The 20,756-nt window shown below is 44.1% G+C and overlaps 1 protein-coding gene across 1 annotated transcript in view; it reads left to right on the top strand.

Annotated features, from left to right (window-relative positions):
* The first annotated feature begins 4,456 nt into the window (after positions 1 to 4,456).
* The window catches only part of LOC100552682 (chemokine-like protein TAFA-5), a 40,024-nt gene continuing 23,724 nt past the window's right edge, over positions 4,457 to 20,756 (top strand). Inside the window, exon 1 of the mRNA XM_008119320.3 lies at positions 4,457 to 5,855. Coding sequence (XP_008117527.1) covers positions 5,759 to 5,855 — 97 coding nt within the window. The 5' untranslated portion in view covers positions 4,457 to 5,758. The remainder of the gene's footprint in view (positions 5,856 to 20,756) is intronic.

The following is a 20,756-nucleotide window of genomic DNA, read 5'->3' as shown; positions in this document are numbered from 1 at the left end:
TTTTTGGAATCAACAGGCCAGATATAATCAGATACTGATCTAACATTTCAGGCACCAAAATGTGTGTTGGCCAGTGTAATGCAACAATTCAGATATGTGGATGACACCATCACCATTTGGAGCCACTGAGAAGAAGAACTAAGCAAGTTCCTGGACTACCTCAACAGCATCCACCCAAACATCCAATTCACCATGGAAAAAGAAAATGAAGGAAAACTGCCATTTCTAGAGTTCCTAGTCATCCGCAAACACAATAAGCAATTGGGCCACACAGTCTACAGAAAATAATTAATAATAATAATAATAATAATAATAATAATAATAATAATAATAAAAACCTTATTTACACCCCACCACCATCTCTCCGTGGGGACTCAGGGTGGCTCACATGGGGCAAAGCCCGATCAGCAGAGTTTACAAAAACAACAGCATAAATATATTACACAATATACAAAAGATAAAACACAACAAGGCAATAAAACAAGAGTTAATACAATAGTAATACCACCAAGTACAATTCAGTTGACTTCATAGATGGGGGAACTGCAGCATGTGGATAAGATACCTACATAAAAACTCCAACCATCACCCAAATCAAAAAGGAAGCACAATTAAAGCCCTGGCAGACTGTGCAAAAAGAATCTGTGAACCCCACCTCCTCCAAGGGGAACAGAACCATCTAAACTGGGATACTCCACCACAAACATCAGAAGAGCTGGAAGGCCAAGAACAAGCCAAGAGAGTAAAGACAAAGATCCACCCAGAGAAACGTGTTCTTACCATACATTAAGGGAACCACTGACTGCCTAGGGAAGCTGATGAAAAAATGCAACCTACAAACTATCTACAAACCCACTAAGAAAATCCAACAAATGCTACCTTCAGCAAAGGACAAGAGGGATCCTCTTACCTCTGCAGGAGTCTACCATGCAGCTGTGGACAAGTCTACAGAGGGACCACCAAACGCAGCGCCCAAACACGAGTCAAAGAACATGAAAGGCACTGCAGACTAACTCAACCAGAGAAATCAGCCATAGCAGAGCACTTGATGAACCAACCTGGACACAGGATATTATCTGAGAACACATAAATGCTGGACCACTCTAACAACCACCATGTCAGACTACACATAGAAGCCATTGAAATCCACGAGCATGAGGACAATTTCAACAGAAAGAAAGAAACCATGAAAATGAACAAAATCTGGCTACCACTATTTTTAAAAAACTCTAAAATCAGGACAGTAAGTAAAGAACAACACTCAAAAACAGGGGATTCCCAGACATGAAACAATCAGAGCCAGCTAACACCTCCCAACAAATGATTCCCCCAGGTAGGAAGCAGCAAGTCCGTTCAGTACTAATCAAGATGGCCAACTGCAACATTCACACCTGCCTCAAGCAGACAAGAGTTCTTTCTCCCACCCTGGACATTCCACAGATATATAAACCTCACTTGCCTAGTTTCCAACAGACCTCACAACCTCTGAGGATGCCTGCCATAGATGTGGGTGAAACGTCAGGAGAAAATGCTTCTGGAATATGGCCATACAGCCCGGAAAACTCAAAACAATCCAGCGATTCCGGCCATGATAGCCTTCGGCAACACAAGGAAGCTTCTGAAGGTTTGTTCTTAAATAGAATTTATATGTAATTTGGAAAAGGTAGATTTTTAAAGTTTAATTCAAGCCAAAAACACACACATATACACATACATACATACATAGTATGTATGTAAGTTTTGCAATTCATAGGGAAGGGTTAACCCCCCTGTGATGTTTGGTTTGCTGTCTGTGCCCCTGTTCGGAGGATTTCACCTCACTTTCTGTGTCTGTGAGAATTAGATTTTCAAAAATGTGGCTTGTTGTGGAAACAAAGACTAGTGATAAATCTTCAGCGGAGACACCTTTTCCCCATGATAACTCTTCCAGGAGTGAATTTCTCTTTGGAGGGGTAGATTTTTCTCACTTCCTGTTGTGTCACCCCTATTCTTAACTATAAGTCATTTGTAAGTCGGGTGTTTGTAACTTAGGGACTGTTTGTATTTGCTCTAGCATTCCGCTCTACGGAGATCTGGGGCATCTAAAGCCCAAGACTGGCCAAAGGAGTACAACTCCCTCCATCACTCTTTGCTAGATCAAGATGATGGGTTTTTTAGTGTCTCCCTGTCCTCCCTCTGCCCAAGTCAGGAAAAGCTTAGCAATGCCTTCTATGCCTCCATTGCCCAGCTGGCAACTCCCTTCCTTTGTGGGAGGGTGTTGGGTTTCATCCCTGAACTACACAAGTCTCTTGTGTTATCAAGTTTCCTGTCCTTAGTGATAAAATGTGGCCATTTGCCGTTTTCTTCTGCCTTTCTTTCTACCTATGATGCACAATTTGCCTCTCTCTGCACTGACCTTTTACCCTTTTACCTCTTTAGAAAATGAGACTTAGTAAGCTAGATATCTCCAAGACCCTTTTCTTTCAAGAATGTATTTCTTTTAAGTTAAAGGTAAAGGTTTTCCCCTTATATTAAGTCTAGTCGTGTCCAACTCTGGGGGTTGGTGCTCATCTCCATTTCTAAGCTGAAGAGCCGGTGTTGTCTGTAGACGTCTCCAAGGTCATGTGGCCAACATTTTACTTCAATACATATTTTTGAACCTAAAGTTCTGGCTCTGCAATCCTAAACCATCCAAAAGAAATGGAAACTTATCCTAGCTCACACTACACGTAAGTTTCAGCTGGTTATGAAGTTTACTTCTGGTACTCTGCTATATTTATGGCGGAATCATCCCCAACTGGAGCCCCCGGTGGTGCAATGGCTTAAATCCTTATGCCGGCAGGACTTGAAGGTTGGGTTGCTGACCTGAAGGTTGCCAGTTCAAATCCAACCTAGGGAGTGTGGATGAGCTCCCTCTGTCAGCTCCAGCTCCCTGCAGGGACATGAGAGAAGCCTCCCACAAGGATAGCAAAACATCAAACATCCAGGCATCTAATGGGTAATGTCCTTGCAGACAGACAATTCTTTCACACCAGAAGCGACTTGCAGTTTCTTAAGTCACTCCTGACACACACAAAAATCCCAACTGAGGGTTATTTTGAGTCTAACACGCCAGGCCCCTTCCACACAGCCATATAACCTAGAATATCAAGGTAGAAAATCCCACAATATCTGCTTTGAACTGGAATATTTGAGTTCGCACTGCCATACATCCCAGTTCAAAGCAGAAAATGTGGGGTTTTATTCAGCTGTGTGGAAGGGGCCTCAGATTTCCCAACAGCTTATAACTGTCTGTATTTGCTCTAGCTAGCGTTCTGCTCTAAAGGGATCCGGGGCGCCTAAAGCCCAAGCCTCCATCACTCCAGACGATGGGTTTTGAAGTGTCTCCTCCTTGTCCTCACCCCCCCCCCCCCAAAAAAAAAAAAGTCAGGAAAGGCTTGGCAATGCCTTCTACGCCTCCATTCCCAGAAGGAACTTGCCCAGCTGGCAACTCTCCTCCTTTGCGAGAGAGAGGGAGGGCGGGAGATCCATCCATCCTGTGGGAGGAGGAGGCCTCTTTTCCGCCAGCAGTTTCGCAACAGGAGCCCCCCCCCCCCCCTGCAGCTCCGTGTTTGCCCCCCTCCTCCTTCCATAGCAGAGAGAAGACTTTTCCCGCCATCCTTCCTTCCTTGGGACCTCCCGCCTTGTGCAGAGCCTGAGCCGAGCCTTCTTCCCTTGGCTGGGCTGCTGGAAGAGGACGCGCAAAGGCTGCAGTGCCCGCTCGGCCCTTCTCCGAGGGGAGAGGGCTCGCAGGACGCTTCCCTTCCCTCTCCCCGGCTTTCCTCTCCCTCGGCAAAGGCAGTAGGGAGCGGGACACACACACACAGCGCGAAGCCAGGGGCGCGGGGGACTGCGGCAGGAGGCACGAAGGGGTTAAGCGGCGGGAGAGGCGCCGCCGAGGAGGCTTCCCTCGCAGGTGGTCTCCGTCTGGGCGGGGGAGGCGAAGAGGAGGAGGAGAGCCGGTGCCTGCCTGCGCGGCGCGGGAGAAGGAAACTTTCCCCGGATCTTTTCAGGGCAAGAGGAGGAAGAAGGGAAAGGGAAGAGGAAAGGGGGGCTCTGCTGCTTGGGGGCTGCTTGGGGGCGGGGCCACTGCAGCGGACGGAGAGGGAGGGAGGGAGGGATTGAGAGAGGGAGAGAGGCGCCCCTCAGCAGCCCTCCAAGGGCGCCGGGCCGAGCAGAGCGGCTCTCCCTTCTCCTCCCTCCCTCCCTTCCTTCCTCCTCAGCCCCAGAGCATCTCCTCTCTTCCTCCTGCTGCGAGGGGAGGTGCGATCCTCTCTCCCTGCGGAGGAGCTTCTGGAGATGCCGGGCGCCTCCTTTCCTTCCCAAACCGGGCTTGGGATGGACTCCCTCCTAGACTGGGAGGGATAGATTGAAACGTCCCGCTCTTTCTCCCTCTCCCTCCCACCCACCCCAAAGCCCCTTCCTCGCGTCCCTTCGTCGGGATCCACAGGTAGCAGCCCAGATCCCCTCTCAGGCCGGACGGGATGCGGCCTCTTCCTCCGCTTGCCGCCCCGGTAGCGGCGCAAGCGAGGAGTGTGCGAGGAGGAGGATTAGGAGGGCGAGGAGGAGGAGGGCGAGGGCGGCGGCGGGAAGGAGAGGAGCGAGCCCGCCTTTTTTGCCCGCCGGGCGAGAGCAGCGAGGGCCCCCTCGGCCTTGGGCTCTCTCGCTGCTGAGCAGTGGGAAGCAAGGCCCGGAGGACCCACGGCAAAGGGGACACCCGGAGGAGAGTCAGCCTCTCCCTCCTCCAAGGAGAGTTCCCAGGCAGGCCTTTCCAGCCTCTCCTTCCTGGGCCAGAGAACTGGACAAGACACCCAACAAGAAGACTTTGGGAGCGACCCTTTCATTTATGTATTTTGTCGGAGAAGCCAAGCCTCATCCTTTGCTGCCTCCTCTTCTGGCTCTTCTGTTGGCATCCAACCAAGGAAAATAAGTTGCTTGTGCTTTTGGATCCTAGCATCTCAGGGACCTCAAGGGACACCTCGTCCTTTACCCTGCCAGACAGGAACACACAAAGCAAAGCACTCCTGAATTCCAGCCCCTTCTTCCTGGACCAGAAAACTGGGCACGCAACAAGAAGACTTTGGGAGCGACCCTTTATTTATTTATTTTGGTGGAAAAGTGAAGCCTCATCCTTTGCTGCCTCCTCTTCTTCTGGCTCCTCTATTTCCATCCAACCAAGGAAGATAAGTTGCTTGTACTTTTGGCCACCAATCGTAGCATCTCAAGGACCTCAAGGGCCATCTAGTCTATCACCCTGCCAGACAGGAACACGCAAAGCAAAGTGCTCCTGAATTCCAGCCCCTCCTTCCTGGACCAGAAAACAGGGCACCCAACCAGAAGACTTTGGGAGTGACCCTTTCGTTTATTTATTTATTTCGGTAGATAAGTGACACCTCAGATGGTCAAGGAACCCAAGACTTTTGGACCAGCCCTGCTTTCATTTACTGTCATTGTGAAGCCTCCGATTATATCAAGGAACCCAAAGTTACACTTGGAACTATCCATCTTCTGCTTCTCCTGTGACATTTGAGGCACCCCCAGTGGTCTCATGTAGCTGCCAGAGTTGTGCTCTGCCCTCCAAGGGATGCTTGCGGATGGGCTCCTTTGCCGGCTGGAGTCCCTGTGTGCCGGGCTGAGCCCCTCCTGGTCTGTGTCCACGTGAGAGGAGGTCCCAGGCCGTGGCCAGGAGTGGGCCCTGCCCTCTTCGCTCCGCCCTCATCTGGGAAAAAGCTCGAGAAGGATGCTGGCCGGATGGAGAGAGCTGTCTACAGGGATAAGTGCTGTACTTTGCTGCCTCCTCTTTTTCTGGCTCCTCTATTCGCATCCAACCAAGGAAGGTAAGTTGCTTGTGCTTTTGGCCACGAATCAGCATCTCAGGGATCTCAATGGCCATCTAGTCCATCACTCTGCCAGACAGGAACATGCAAAGCGCTCATGAATCCAAAATAGATGCAGTTAGGCATATTTATCTTACATCTGCATTCAATGTGTTGTCAAAGGCTTTCATGGCCGGAATCACTGGGTTGCTGTGAGCTTTCTGTATGGCCATGTTCCAGAGGCATTCTCTCCTGACATTTTGCCTGCATCTACGGTAGGCATTCTCAGAGGTTGTGAGGTATGCTGGAAACTATGCAGGTGAGGTTTATATATATCTGTGGAATATCCAGGGTGGAAGAAAGAGCTCTTGCCTGTTGGAGGCAAGTGTGAATGTTTCAACTGGCCACCTTGATTAGCATTGAATAGCCATTCAGTTTCAAGGTCTGGCTGTTTTCTGCCTGGGGGAATCCTTTGTTTGAGGTGTTCTCTGGCCCTGATTGATTCATGTCTGGAATTCCTCTGCTTTCTGAAAGTTGTTATTTATTCACTGTCCTATTTTTAGAGTTTTTTTTTAAATACTGGTAGCCAGATTTTGTTCATTTCCATGGTTTTCTCCTTTCTGTTGAAATTGTCCACGTGCTTGTGGATTTCAGTGGCTTCTCTGTTTAGTTTGTGAGAGTGGTCCAGCATTTCTGTGTTCTCAAATGATATGCTGTGTCCAGGTTGGTTCATCAAATTCTCTGCTATGGCTGACTTCTCTAGTTGAGTTAGTCTGCAGTGCCTTTCATATTCCTTGATTCGTGTTTGGGAAATGCTGCGTTTGATGGTCCCTATGTAGACTTGTCCACAGCTGCATGGTGTACGGTAGACTCCTGCAGAGGTGAGAGAATCTGAGAACACATAAATGCTGGGCCACTCTAACAACCACCATGTCGGACTACGTAGAGAAGCCATTGAAATCCACAAGCATGTGGACAATTTCAACAGAAAGGAGGAAACAATGAAAATGAACAAAATCTGACTGCCATTATTAAGAAAAACTCTAAAATCAGGGCAGTAAATAAAGAACTACACTCTGAAAACAGGGGAATTCCAGACATGAATCAACCAGGGCCAGCTAACACCTTGCAACAAAGGATTCCCCCAGACAGGAATCAGCCAACCACGGTAGCCAATTGAAACATTCACACCTGCCTCAAACAGACAAGAGTTTTTCCCCCCACCCTGAACATTCCACTGATATATAAACCTACTTGCATAGTTTCCAACACACCTCACAACCTCTGAGTATGCTTACCATAGATGCAAGCGAAACATCAGGAGAAAATGATTATGGAACATGGCCATACACCCCAGAAAAGTTACAGCAAACCAGTGACTCCGGCCATGAAAGCCTTCGACAACACATCTGTATTCAGTTCAAGGTTGTGGAAGTAGAGTTGTGCATGTAGATGTATTCTACACAGGGATATGCATTGCAACATCGCTTTGTGGCTTGTGGTCTCACAGAAAAGGAGCCTCGTCTGCCCCCACCTCACCCCCCCCCCCCCCCGCGCACCAATTTTACCCCCAAGACAATATGAGTGATCACACACTGGAACTGATCTTATCAGGAGGCTGGGGTGATTTAGGGTGGATTCCCTCTCTGCAGAGTCTATTCAGACCTGGAGGGGGAATGCGTTGCTTAGAAAAAAGGGCAGGAGTAAGTGGAGCACATTTGAATCACACCTGGGCATTTTGCCATAATTACCCCACCTATATTTAGGCCATAAAGGGAGGGTGGAATGGAAAGGCTGTACTGAAGTATGGATTTGGGAATTGCTTGCTTGTTATTGGGTCCAATACTTTCCCACTTGGATAAATACTGTAAAAGCACTGGATAAGCCTAATACTTTTCTAAGCCAAAGAGAAGTGGACTGTGCTTAAGTTCTCACTAGCTAAATAGCAGCAGTACTTGAAACAAATTGCATTTTTAAAAACAAAAGAAAACATAAATCTTAAGGAGATGGGGCAAAGGAATGTTGCCAAACTAAAATATTGCCCATTGACACATCAACATCTGGGCTACTCAGGCACTCAGGTTGGATTAACCATGAATACTGGAGGCAAAGACTAGGCTGTGTAAATATGACTTATCCCCACATTTGCTCATTGACATTCCAATCCAATGTGCTATTACAAAGTAAATAAGTAATGAACTGATATCTCAATTTTATTTAAGACGCGGGAGGGGGGGGGAGAGAGAGCAAAGGCAAGACCAAAGATTGGTGACATCACTTTCAACCAATCCCAGACCTTCTACCTCTGGGTCATTTTCAGGAGTTAAAATTTGTTTCATTATATCATTGCCTACAGGTTTTCCTTTCTTTCTTCAGATAGGGTCATTTGAATGCTGTAATCTTCTACAGAGATCTGTGTGAATGAGACCCTTTGAGAGCAATGGGGCTTACAAGCAAAGGTTCAGGCTGCAGTAAATTTGGATAACAACTTTATCTGTGTAAAGGTTCAGAATGTGATGGACTCGTAAGCAGGGTAGAGAGGGGCCCTTTTGGGAGAAAAATACTTATATTCAATAATCAAAGTCAAATAATCAAAAAGCATGACATTGAAAAGAAGTGGAAAGCTTTGAAAACCACTAAATGACGTGGCTCAGATATGGAAGTTGCAATCCGGTTGTTGTTCTCCAACATATCTGGACAAGAACCATTACCAAGATCTAATCATGCAACACAGGGCCCTTCCACACACAGCTATATAATTCAGATATCAAGGCAGAAAAGTCCACAATATCGGCTTTGAACTGGGTTATCAGAGTCCACACTGTCATATATTCCAGTCAGGGCCGGCCGGAGATAAATTTTAATGTTAAGCGGGGGTGCTGAAAAGCGCCCCCCCCCCCCCACCGGCGCCGCCTCCCGCGCACTGGCCTCGCCTCCCGCCCAGCGTGCCCTGACCCCGCCTCCCACGCTGCGTGGGAGGCGGGGCCAGAGTTGGCCCCGCCCCCAGCGTGCCCTGGCCCCGCCTCCCACGCAGCGTGGGAGGCGGGGCCAGGGCGAATAGCGCGGGAGGCGGGGCCAGAGTTGGCCCCGCCTCCCGCGCTATTCGCCCTCGCCCGTCTGGCCTTTTCTAGCTGGCCAGACTCCAGCGCCCACTGCGCCCTGGCCTTGTGGCAGCTGGCTGGGCAAGCCTTGTGGCCTGGCTGGCCTTACCCAGCCGGCAGCCGGCCGGGCAAGGCCAGCCAGGCCAGGGCGCACTGGGCGGGAGGCGGGGCACCATCAGGGAGGCGGGGCACCATCAGCCCTGCCTCCTGCCCAGCCTGACGGCGCCCCCCCCGAACCTGCGCCCGAGGCGGCGGCCTCACGTGCCTCCATGGTGGGGCCGGCCCTGATTCCAGTTCAAAGCAGAAAATGTGGGATTATATTCAACTGTGTGGAATAAAACCTTATAACTGCCAGTTATAGGGTTATATTCCACTTTAACTGCCATGGCAACATCCTGGGGAATTTTGGAGCTTGGAGTTTGCTGAGGCACAAGAGCTCCCAAAAGCCTCTCCCTATACTGGAAATCCCAGGACTTCATTAGATGTTGCCATGGCAGTTAAAATGAAAAATTTTGGATAGTGAATGGGCCTCTTGTTAGAGAAAACTTCTGCACACACTAGCCTATAAATAAATCCTGCTTAATTCAGTGGGATTTACTTTTGAAGACAGTTACATTTGCCTGGGGAGTTTGCTTGCTTTCACATACATTGTCTTTGCTACCTTGTTTATGGTGAGTAGGTCACGGATACTGCATTACTCAGGGCAATCATATTTCTGTTCTACAGAGGTGTATACCACTGGGATTTCTCCACAGTCAGCTTGTTCAGGGCTCCCCACTGATTTTGTGTTGCAGAGTTCCCCTGAGGCTTATAGGTTAAACTTTTTCAGAAGGTTCCTTCCACCCAGACACTCAAGAAAGAAAAGTCTCTCTGGAGACTTGCCAGTGGCTTGTTGCAGACTTGGAACAGCAGTGGCATGTGGGAGGATGGCAGCATGATCCTGTTTGACACATGGGAGCTTGGAGGATTGCTTGAGTCTTATATCTGCTGTTCATTTGGGGGAAAAGTCTTAACAATTCAGCCAGGGCTCCTTGCAATGCTAAAACGTTAGCTCTGACAGTCATGGGTAAGCAACAGCTCTAATGACCAATCTTTCCCAGCCTTAGTCTGAACGTAGGAAATTGTCAGTTTTTCAAGATCTTGTTTCTTTTTCTGGGACCCCCCTCTTTCTGGCCATCTCTGTCCATAAAGTGGATTGCTTTCCCACAGTGCTTCTCAAGCACTGTCTGATGTAGCAGGGAAGTAATGTTTATCATGTTTCTGTAGTTTCCTGGGAGCTCACTGTGGACTGGCAGCCGATGGCTCACGGGTCTGCATACCATCACTTTGAGCAGCAGCAGCAGCAGTGCTTAACCATGCTAAGCAGGTTCTGATTTGTAATGCTTTTGCTGGCTTGGAAGGAGTGTCTCAGTGTAGTTAAAAATGGAAGAATACAGACCCTTCTGTCTTGTTAAGCAATGAAGAAATATCACCATTGATATCTGGCTGTAAAACCGAAACATGTGGGGCTGAACTAAGTGGCCCATTATAAAAAAGATCTCAGCCTCAAATCCAGGAGAACCACTGCTTAGTAAAAGGTAACTTCCTGAAATAGATCAGGTTCTAATCTAGCTGCTTCCTTGGGCTTGTGATCCTGACCAAATGCTTTCTTTTATCTATGTGTTTATTACTACATATAAAATCCTGTCCTTTCCCTCAAAGAGCTCAAGATGCTGCATGTGTTTTCCCCTATCCAACATATTTGTAATGCAACCCTGTGAGGTATATTAATCTATGCTCCCTATCTATACAGAGAATTTAATTCAGTTTCAAAATGGTATTGTGCAGATGATTGCATAGGAGGCCTGGATGGTAATGAACACAAACCACAGATTACTGATGCACATTAAGGGCTTTCTTTTGCACACTTCTGTTGAGGTTTGCTGTCTGCCCAGCACAGTTTGAAGCTAGCTTTGAACTATATTAAATGGTCAGTGTAGAATAGATGGAGCCTGAGTGTCTGTCTGTGGCTTGAGCTACACTGTCCTATATCCCAGGATTTGATCCCAAACTACCTGTTTATCCCAGATTATCTGGCAGTGTAGACTTAGGACCATTCTACACTGCCATATAATCCAGATTATCAAGGCAGATAATCCACATTATCTGCTTTGAACTGGATTATATGAGTCTACACTGCCAGATAATCCAGTTCAAAGCAGATAATCTGGATTTTAAAAATACAGTGTAGAAGGGGCCTCATCAAAACAGATAAGTTGGGATCAGATCTTGGAATATAAGGCAATAGATCTAACATTGGTGAGTGGCTACCAAACTTAATAGTTGAGTAAAGATTTGTACCACAGTTTCATTGCCCCAATATCTGCTGAATAGTAGTGGCCAATTTCCAAGGGTTTGGAGATTCACTTTTGGTTCCCCCCAAATTTTGGTTGGCCACACATCTCTACCTCTGAATCTTGATGTATCTGATTTGCAATTTAAATAGCCTATTTTATTTAACATTTAACATTATTCATCCATACGTATCTTTTTTCATTCCTGAAAATATGTTTTTAGAGTCTAACTCAGACTAGGAACTGTGAGCCTCGCTCCATGTTGATGAATTAGTGTTCACAGGAGCTCGAACAAGCCTAGGAAATGTTGAGGACTGCTGGGAATCATAGTTCTGCACCATCTGAAGGGCCAAAGAATTCTTATCCCTTTGTATTAGGGGATACTGGGTATTCTGTTTGCAAGTGATAGTAATCCCCAGGGTTGTTGTTTATGTGTTTAAGCATTGCTTTAAATTGTTTTAACACATTTATTTATTTTTTATTTATTTACATTATTTATATTCCACCCATCTCACCCCGAAGGGGACTCAGGGCGGATTACAATGCACATACATATGGCAAACATTCAATGCCATCAGACAAACAACATATAATATAGACACACACAGAGGCAATTTAACATTTCCAGCTTCATGAGGGTATGCTAGTGACACATGACACTGAGTACTGTACTTCCTCATTCCTTCCGCATAAAGCGTACCTAAATTTCCTAGTTGACAGATGCAACTGTCTTTCAGCAAGCTGAGCTATTTAATGGTCGGGGGCTTAACCCGACCCAGGCTTTGAACTCATGACCTCTCGGTCAGTAGTGATTTATTGCAGATGGCTACTAACCAGCTGCACTACAGCCCGGCCCCTGAATATAAGATGCAAGAGGAATTGGAAATAAAAGGACAGAAACTGTGTAACAACCTAGGCTTATTTAAAAGCTATTAAAGCTTGATCCTGCCCTCCCAAAAATTGCTGTAAATTGCTATTGAGTTGATTCCAACTTATGATGACCCCATGAATGAGAAACCTCTAAATTACCACATTGTGAACATTCCTCTTCATGCCTTGCAGGTCATGGTCATGGCTTTTTTGATCTATACATCTGGAACATTATCTTTCTCATTTCCTACTGCCTTCCCAGACATTATTGTCTTTTCAAGTGAGTCATGTCTTCTCCTATGGCCAAAGTACAACAGTCTTGATGTCTAGGGAGAGTTCGAATTTTATTTGTTCTAAGAACAATTTGGGGGCGGGGGTGGTAACAGTCTGCAGAACTCTGCCAGCAACACATTTCAAATGAGATGATTTCCTTTACTGTCCAGTTTTCACATCTGTGTATAGAAATGGGAAAGGTTATAGCGTGAGGAATCCTTTTCAATGACATATATTTGCTCTTCGGGATCTTGTCTTGTTCTTTCATTCCCCTAAAGAAAAGTCTCCTCATTCCCTCTCTCAGCCTCTAGGGCTGGATTGTTAAAAAAATAAACTAGTAATTGTGATTCTCATATCTCAAATAAATTATGGTCTCTCACTTCTTTGACTTTTCAGACCAATTGATTTTTCTTTAGGAAAAGTAATCTTTGGTTTTTAGAACAGTGGCCTGGGGACATGTTATGAAATATAAATACTGGACTCAGAACTATTGTATTAAAAGTGCCCTCTTCCTTTTATTAATCCACTTACAAAGGCAAACTAAGGCCCCTTCCACACAGTTGTATAAAATCCACATTGAACTGGATTATATGGCAGTGTGAACGCATATAATCAAGTTCAAAGCAGATATTATGGATTATTTGCCTTGATATTCTGAATTATATGGCTGTGTGGAAGGGCCCTAAGTATTTCTCAAATATGCTCCCTCGTGTGTTTGGACTAGAACTATCATTCCCAGAGATTGTGAAGAGTGTAAACACATTTAGAAAGAATTAGGTTAGATAAGGCTGGAGTAAACCAAGTAACACTGTCAGATTTAAACAATTTCTTCCCTGTATATTTCACTGCCATTAATATGTAAGAAGTGTGAGGGTTTTTTTTGGGGGGGGGGGGGGTTTGATATGGTTGAGTTTTATTTAGTTTGACCTGTTTGGAAACTTCAGTTGGTTCAAAGAGACAAAGCTCCACTAGCTGCCAGCCTGCTTCTGGGCACAATTCAAAGTGATAGCTAGAGGTGTGCCATTTGGCCAAAAGACAGGCTTTTTGGGGTCCATTTTCAGGGTCCATTTTCAGCTAACCCCTCATTTTGTTTACCAGGAAGTTACTCAAATTGGGAGGAGTTTTGCCATTTTCATTCTGCAAAGATTCAACCCATTGGCTACAACTGGAAGCTTTAAAGGCTCAATCCTCAGTCATTTTAAGGCCTATTTGCATGAAACCTATCTCAGTTTTAAACCCTAATTACAACTGCAGGCCTGCCAAGTTTCAGAACAATTCACCCATCTACTGCTTTTTTAGAATTATTTTAATTTTTTACTTTAACATTTTTTAAAATAAGACAAATTGCAAGAGAGGGTTCTGGGAATTGTCATTGCCGGTTGTGTCCATTCTCAGCCAATCAGAGCATAGACACAACCAGGTCTTTTATTGGGTGAGAAACACACGGAGAAAAACTTCAATTCCCATCACGCTCCAAAAGAAACTTGGGGACTTTCAATGCCTGCCCCATGCAAGTGCTGCTGGGAAAGTGAGTAACCTAAAGAACACTTCCGCTGCTGAGAAGGGAGAAAAGATGCTGCAGGATCTTCTCCAGGAACCCCGCAGCAGACCCCCTGATTCAGGTATAATGCAGACTTAACTCCATCCTCTCCAGTGGTCAATAAACCCTGCTCTCTTGATTCATTTTGCTGAGCTTTTCAGTTCCCTCCTACCCATTCTGTTTTCGGGGGATTACACAAAACAGACCACTGAATATTACAAATCACTTTTGGTCAAACTGATTTGAGCCCAAGCCTAGTGATAGCTATGGTATATAAAGACTTATATGGTTTAGGTCTAAGACGGTGTTTCTCAACCTGTGGGTCCCCAGATGTTTTGGCCTTCAACTCCCAGAAATCTTAAGAGCTGGTAAACTGGCTGGGATTTCTGGGAGTTGTAGGCCAAAACACCTGGGGGCCCACAGGTTGAGAACCACTGGTCTAAGCGATTAGACAGACTATGGATGCATCTACACTGCAGAATTAATGCAGTTTGACACCACTTTAACATCCATAGCTAAATGCTAAGTATTACAAATGTTGTAGTTTTATTAGGTCTGTAACCTTCTTTGCCAGAGTGTTGATGCCTCACAAAACTACAACTCCCATGATTCCATAGCATTGTGCCATGGCAGTTTTAATGTGGTGTCAGACTGCATTAATTTTACAATGTAGATGCAGTCTAACTTTCTGTTTGAAAATGCCTAGATCCTGAAATCCACAGGAAAGCTCCTTATACCACTTTCCCAGATGCAATTGATGGGAACTTTAGAGAGGCCTGTCAGTGGCTGCCCCCAGACTCTGGAAGCCCCTCCTTTGGGAGGTTAGGATTGTTCCTTCCTTTCTGTTCTTCCTCCAGAGGACAAAAACTTCTTTATTCAGACAGGCTTTTAAAACTGGAAGCTTTTATCACTGTAAATTCAATTGATTTAATTGCATTGCTTATTGTTTTAACATTTTCACAGTGTAGCTTTGAAATATGCTTCAGTTATTATGTTGCTTTTTGTAAGCTTTTATTTGTAATCTTTTTAAAGTGTACACTGCCTTGACTCTCAGTCTTGGGAAAAGGGCAGGTTTTAAATAAAGCTAATAACTAAATAATGGAGGTCCCGCTTTTTAAAATCTGGCTTCCAGGAGGAATTTCTAGGTTTTGGGGATGCCAAGCAGCTCTGTCACCCAAGGAAACTGACATCTGTATTCCCAATCTGTCTTTTAAAGTAGCAAGAATAAGCTCTTTTCAGTCACTGATTTGTCACTCTGGGGTCAAATCCCTCCAATCCCATTTTATTTTCCCCAGTCTACACTGTCAAACAGCCCTGCAAACCAGAAAACTGCAGAGGAAATTCTGTGCTGATGTTCACTCACCCAGAAACGTGAAGAACACTGTCAGCGTAAACGTTCCACTGAGAGCTCCTGAGACAAGGCCACGAGCAAACAAGGATGTGAGGAACACTTTGCAGACTTGTTGTGGATCCATAAATAATGTCACAATTAGCAGACTGTAACAAGACATGTGTGCGAGTAATTCAAACAATGCAGCCTTATCCAGCCAAGCAAGAGCTCTGAGTGAAAGTTTGCTCTCAAAAATGCAAGGAATATGAGTTGCTGCCAAATTCTCCACTTTCTTGCGGGTGCCTCAGGTGGGTTGTAGATCCCAAGGCCAATTTGCTGCACCACTTCCTTTGCTGGGAAGTGTATAAGGCATTTCCCAGAGGATTGCTTGTGGTTCGTTGCTGTGCCTTCATGGCAACGTAAACACAGTGCCTTAAAATAACACCCTGCCAACCTCACTCCCTCCTAAACCTGTAAGTTTTTATACACCTAGAGACCCAGGAAGACTTTGAATGGGTCAATGCTATGTACCTGGGAGTTTTTCTAAGGAGGTGATTTACTTCCTGAGTTCTCTGAAGACAGGATTGAGAAACTGCTAAGGAGCAAACTGACAGGCAGTGCCCCTCCATAGGTCAGCTTTTGGAAGTGGGATGAGAAATGGGGTGGGAATTGTGTAGACTGAGCCAATGAGTTAGCTCAGTCCTGTTTGCTATAATGAACTGGCAATGACTTCACTGGCAATGACTGTTCATTTTCATGCCTTGAATCCTTTGGATTTTCAAAGATGCTTAAAAATCTGGGATACCTCCTTTATAAAAAAAACCCTCAAATGTTTGATATCCTGTGTTATTAAGCTGCAGTCAGTTGTAGTAAAATGCATCCTGACTTTAGCCTGATTTACTATCAAGTTGGATGTGGTCTTTGCAAATGCTGTATGCACAGCCAAAAAGATTCAGTCCAGGATTGTTATACATGACAGACGATACAGGTGTTGTGTGTTAATTCGTATTGGTGATGTGTGAACTAAGGCTTTGTTCTCTGAACAAAGCCAGAAGCAGTGCTGTCATGCATCATTGGGATTTCTGTTTGATCATCCTTATAGGCCTTACATATAGCGGGTGGGATGATTTCAATCAAATCTATGAGACAGATGTAGATCCAAAGCTAAAATTAGCTGTTTGGGGCTTTGGCTATTTTCCCAAGAGAGATATAAATATGTCAGGCATGCATTAGATGAGGCAGATAAGGATTAGTTTGTCCATATTAATATCAGGCTCTATGAACATAAAATGATGTGGAAATACTGTCATGATGCAGAAAGCGACTGAAAATTTTGAAAAAGGAAAGGGAGAGAAACACATGGCACTTAAAAATAAATGGGAAAAGCTAGTGCAGAGCAGGAAAACAATGAGGAGGAATATATCCCCCATATTACCAGCAGGATCCGAGGCTGAGAAAGTGTGGCTTGCCCAGGGGGCCATTTAAACCATCACCAGGTAACCAGGAGGACCCCCAAATGCTCAGTAAACCTTACTTTTGACACATAAACATGCATGGATATATTATTAATGAACTTGTATCCAATAAAGTTTATAAACTATTGATTTTTCTGAGTTTTACCTTCACTACCAAATCAATAACTGAATATGGAAGTATAATAATAATAATTTTATATCCCACCTCCATCTCACCGAAGTGACTCAGGGCGGCTCACAAAAGCACTCAAAAGTGCAACACATATAAAATACAAACTGTACATAAGCATATAAAATAATAACAATGTAAATTTACAACAAATTTTATATAAACATCATATGAACTCTTATTGTCACATGAAGCATCTTATTTGCTTCTGCACTGCTTTCATTATCGTTCAGATCAGGTTCAGACAAATTTCAGGTTGATGTGATTTGCTTTTCTTTTAAACTGCAACTCTATGAGACCCATGTATGAAATAGCCTTGAGAGCCAAGCGAAAATGCTAGTCTGGGGGAAGGAAACTTGTCGTTATCCATATTTTTATTATTGTTCCATGGGACAACCTATACAAGTCTTCATCTGAGATACTATGTATTATGGGTTCTAAAAATCAAGATTAGGAATGGCAGTGCTTAAACACCTGGAAGACAGAAACTCTTGCCAGCCTAGTGTAAATCATCCAGTATTATACAAACATTACTGATCTGTGTCTTAATTTGGTTGGAACTTGGATTAATTAAGTTTCCTTTAAGGCAAAGAATTGTACTAAAAAAACTTTCAGATACCTTCCAACCCTCTGATCACAAATCACTTGATAAAAAACCAACAAAGAATGAAGAATGAAATGCAACAGGGGAAATAAATCAAGTGGAGCCTTTTAATACTTGTCTCTTGTGTTACAATGGAGACTCGTGATCGGGAAATAACTGTGTGTGAACTGGGAGAAAAAAATTGTTCAGCATCAACGAGTGTGCCCAGAAACTAGGAGACTACATGTTGAAGGGTACCATTTTCATCCCAGAAAGAATTAGCCTTGAATGAATTGTACCATCTGTTTCTACTCTTGCAATCACTGACACAGATTATAATTGCATTTTGACACTTTAGGGCATATTTCCGAGATCACAGAACATGGCAGCTATCCCTTAATGTGCTTTAATCACCTCTTTGCTCAGACAGTTACAGTAGCTGAAGTATTTTCCTCTTTTCTTCAAGTTGATACTTCCCTCATTTTTTGTCCAATTCACATGTTCTTTTTCTTTCATCACCTTTCTCTGTTTCAGTGCCATTGTATTGTTTCTGTGTGATGCATGATGGGCAATTATGTGGAGCTTGGAATAGCAAGCTGCAGTGCCTGCTTGCCAGTAGGAAGCAGGGATACCTAATCACGAGTGAACGAATTCCAAGCAGGTGGTTCTACACATGGCATCAGCCAGGGCATTGGAGTAGAGCTGCATCCCGCACAACAGATGCACACATGCTGTGAGTGGACGTTCGTAACCCATTATTATAGAAGCATCGTAGAGTTCTAGACTTCACTTCTGGATTTTGTAACCTCATTGTGGAACTTACAATGAAATCAGAATCCCAAAGCCAAGTGCTAGAAATAATTCTGACAGATTACAAGTGATGGTACTACTAGATGAGGCAGTACAAATTAATCTGTGCTTCTTCTAAGCATCATTTTTTCTTTGAACTTCCTGTTGAGAACTGTTGCCTTTGGAGGAAACAACCACTTGGAAGTTAGTTTTATTAGCGATACCATATGGGATGAAAGGCAGCAGCTTCAAGGACATAACCTTAAAAAACACAAGAACAGAAATACTTAGAGGTTTTGAGAAATTGGGCAGGGTAAGATTAAGAGCACATGTGCCATTTGTTGAATTATATTTCAAAAAGTCACAGATCTCATCCATAAGCTACATTTTTTACAGCATTTTGTTAGAAAGCCACCACCTCTAAAGGCAGACACCATTGTATCAATGCATCAACACAAACTCCCTCATTTTTGTCCATCCTGCTTTTGGCTTCTGTTATCTTCTGGTAGCATCTTGGTACTCATACAACTTTCCTAATAGACCTATTTTCTAATAGATGATAAGTGGTATCACCTAAATGAGTATTAGATATCACATGGCTTTCCAGCTGTTGTTGGACTGCAATTTCTAGTAGCCCTAAGCCAGCATAGCAAATAGTGAGGAATGCAGGGTGAGGAATGTAGATATTGTAAAAGCAACTGCTTTTACAACCTCTAGTAGGCTGCACTCTAATCATTATTAGTCATTTGGCTGACTGTATGTAAAGATACAGAGAGTGCCCTCCTGAAAGATCATCTACTTCAAATTGTCCTCAGTTGGGTATTGATCCAATTTGGGGATGATGTCAATGGGATAATAAAATCAATCCAGATTTTAATTCAGGATTTGAAGGAGCTCTCAGTGGTGCTTTACTCTATTCTTAAGTAACATGCTACTTAGAGCAAAAGGCAAAACAACACTTCCTGAATTGATTATTGCATAAAATGACTACAAGTCACAACTGTATAGTGTCTTTCACTAAATTTGAACAGAAACAATATTTTAGAGGTTTAGGGCAAATTGTGCAGCACAACTTCCATGAAAGGGGAATGGCCAAAATGCTCAAAAAACAAAAGGGTGAGCTGCCACTGTTGCCATCAAGCACCTATCAACCAAGATAGCTGTCTCAGATTGTCTTAGCAATGTGAGGTCCCATTTGAGTGTCTCGCTACTTGGTTACAGGCAATTTAACCACAACAAAGGCAACTCACATGTGGAATGGGCCCCTCAGCTGTACTGTCCCTCTCATTAAGCAGAGTGAGACATTTCAACTGAGTGTTTGCAGTCTTCACAACCTCTGAGGGTGCCTGTCATAAATGTGGGTGAAATGTCAGGAGAGAATGCTTCTGGAACATGGCCATACAGCCTGGAAACCTCACAGCAACCCTGTGTTTGAGGACAGATGGCAAAGGGTCCAAGAGTGTCACCTGACTCAGCATGCACACTCCACATAATCATTTGAGTTGATAGAAACTATAAGACCCATCCGGTCCAATCCCCTGCCATGCAAGAATATACAATTAAAGCACTCCCAACAGGTGGTCATTCAGCCTCTGTTTAAAAACCTCCAGAGAAGGAGACCCCATCACACTCCAGGCCAGCATATTGCTCTGTTGAACAGCTCTTACTATCAGGAATATACCCATATTTACGTGAGTCTAATGCACCATTGAATCTAATGTGCACATTTTCAAAACCCTGAAACCAAAAAAAAAGTATTTGCTGATGAATGTAATGCATAGTGGCAAAAGCGTTCTCTTTGAAATTTTGACATTACATTTGCTGCCTGCTTATAATTCCTTCTTCTTTTTTTTAAAGTGATAGAATACCAAAGCTTTCAGCAATGGAAAAGAAGACCTTGGGGCACATCTATGCTGTAGAATGAATCCACTTTAACTGTCCTTTTTCAATGCAATGGCATCATGGGGGCTGTAGTTTGGGATCATGGGGGCTGCCAAAGAATGCTGAAGCCTCACCAAACTACAAGTTCCATGACTGCATAGCATTGAGTCATGGGTATTATTATTATTATTATTATTATTATTATTATTATTATTATATTTATTTATACCCCGCTTTTTTCTCCACAAGGAGATTCAAAGTGGTTACAAGAAGACTCAAGACGACTTACATTAGAAATGATGTCCCTCAAATAGGAATGCCAGTAGCTCCTGAAGTAGCCTCTTCTTTTGCTTTGACTCAGCACTAAGAATACCATATTAGTGAATCTAATGCATACTGTAATTTTGGGAAGGTAATTTAGCCAAATAAGTGAGCATTACATTTGAGTAAATATGGTATTGCTAATGTTAAGGTGGGATATCTTTTCATGTAGTTTAAATCTATTACTCAGAGCAGCATCTTCAGTATGATATCATTTTAAATATTTAAATATAGCTATCCTATCTCCTCTTGACCTT

The sequence above is a fragment of the Anolis carolinensis genome, chromosome 4, assembly GCF_035594765.1.
Source record: "Anolis carolinensis isolate JA03-04 chromosome 4, rAnoCar3.1.pri, whole genome shotgun sequence".
NCBI classification, from domain to species: Eukaryota; Metazoa; Chordata; class Lepidosauria; order Squamata; family Dactyloidae; genus Anolis; species Anolis carolinensis.
The sequence above is the reverse complement of the archived record's forward strand: the minus strand, read 5'-3'. Positions and strand labels throughout refer to the sequence as shown.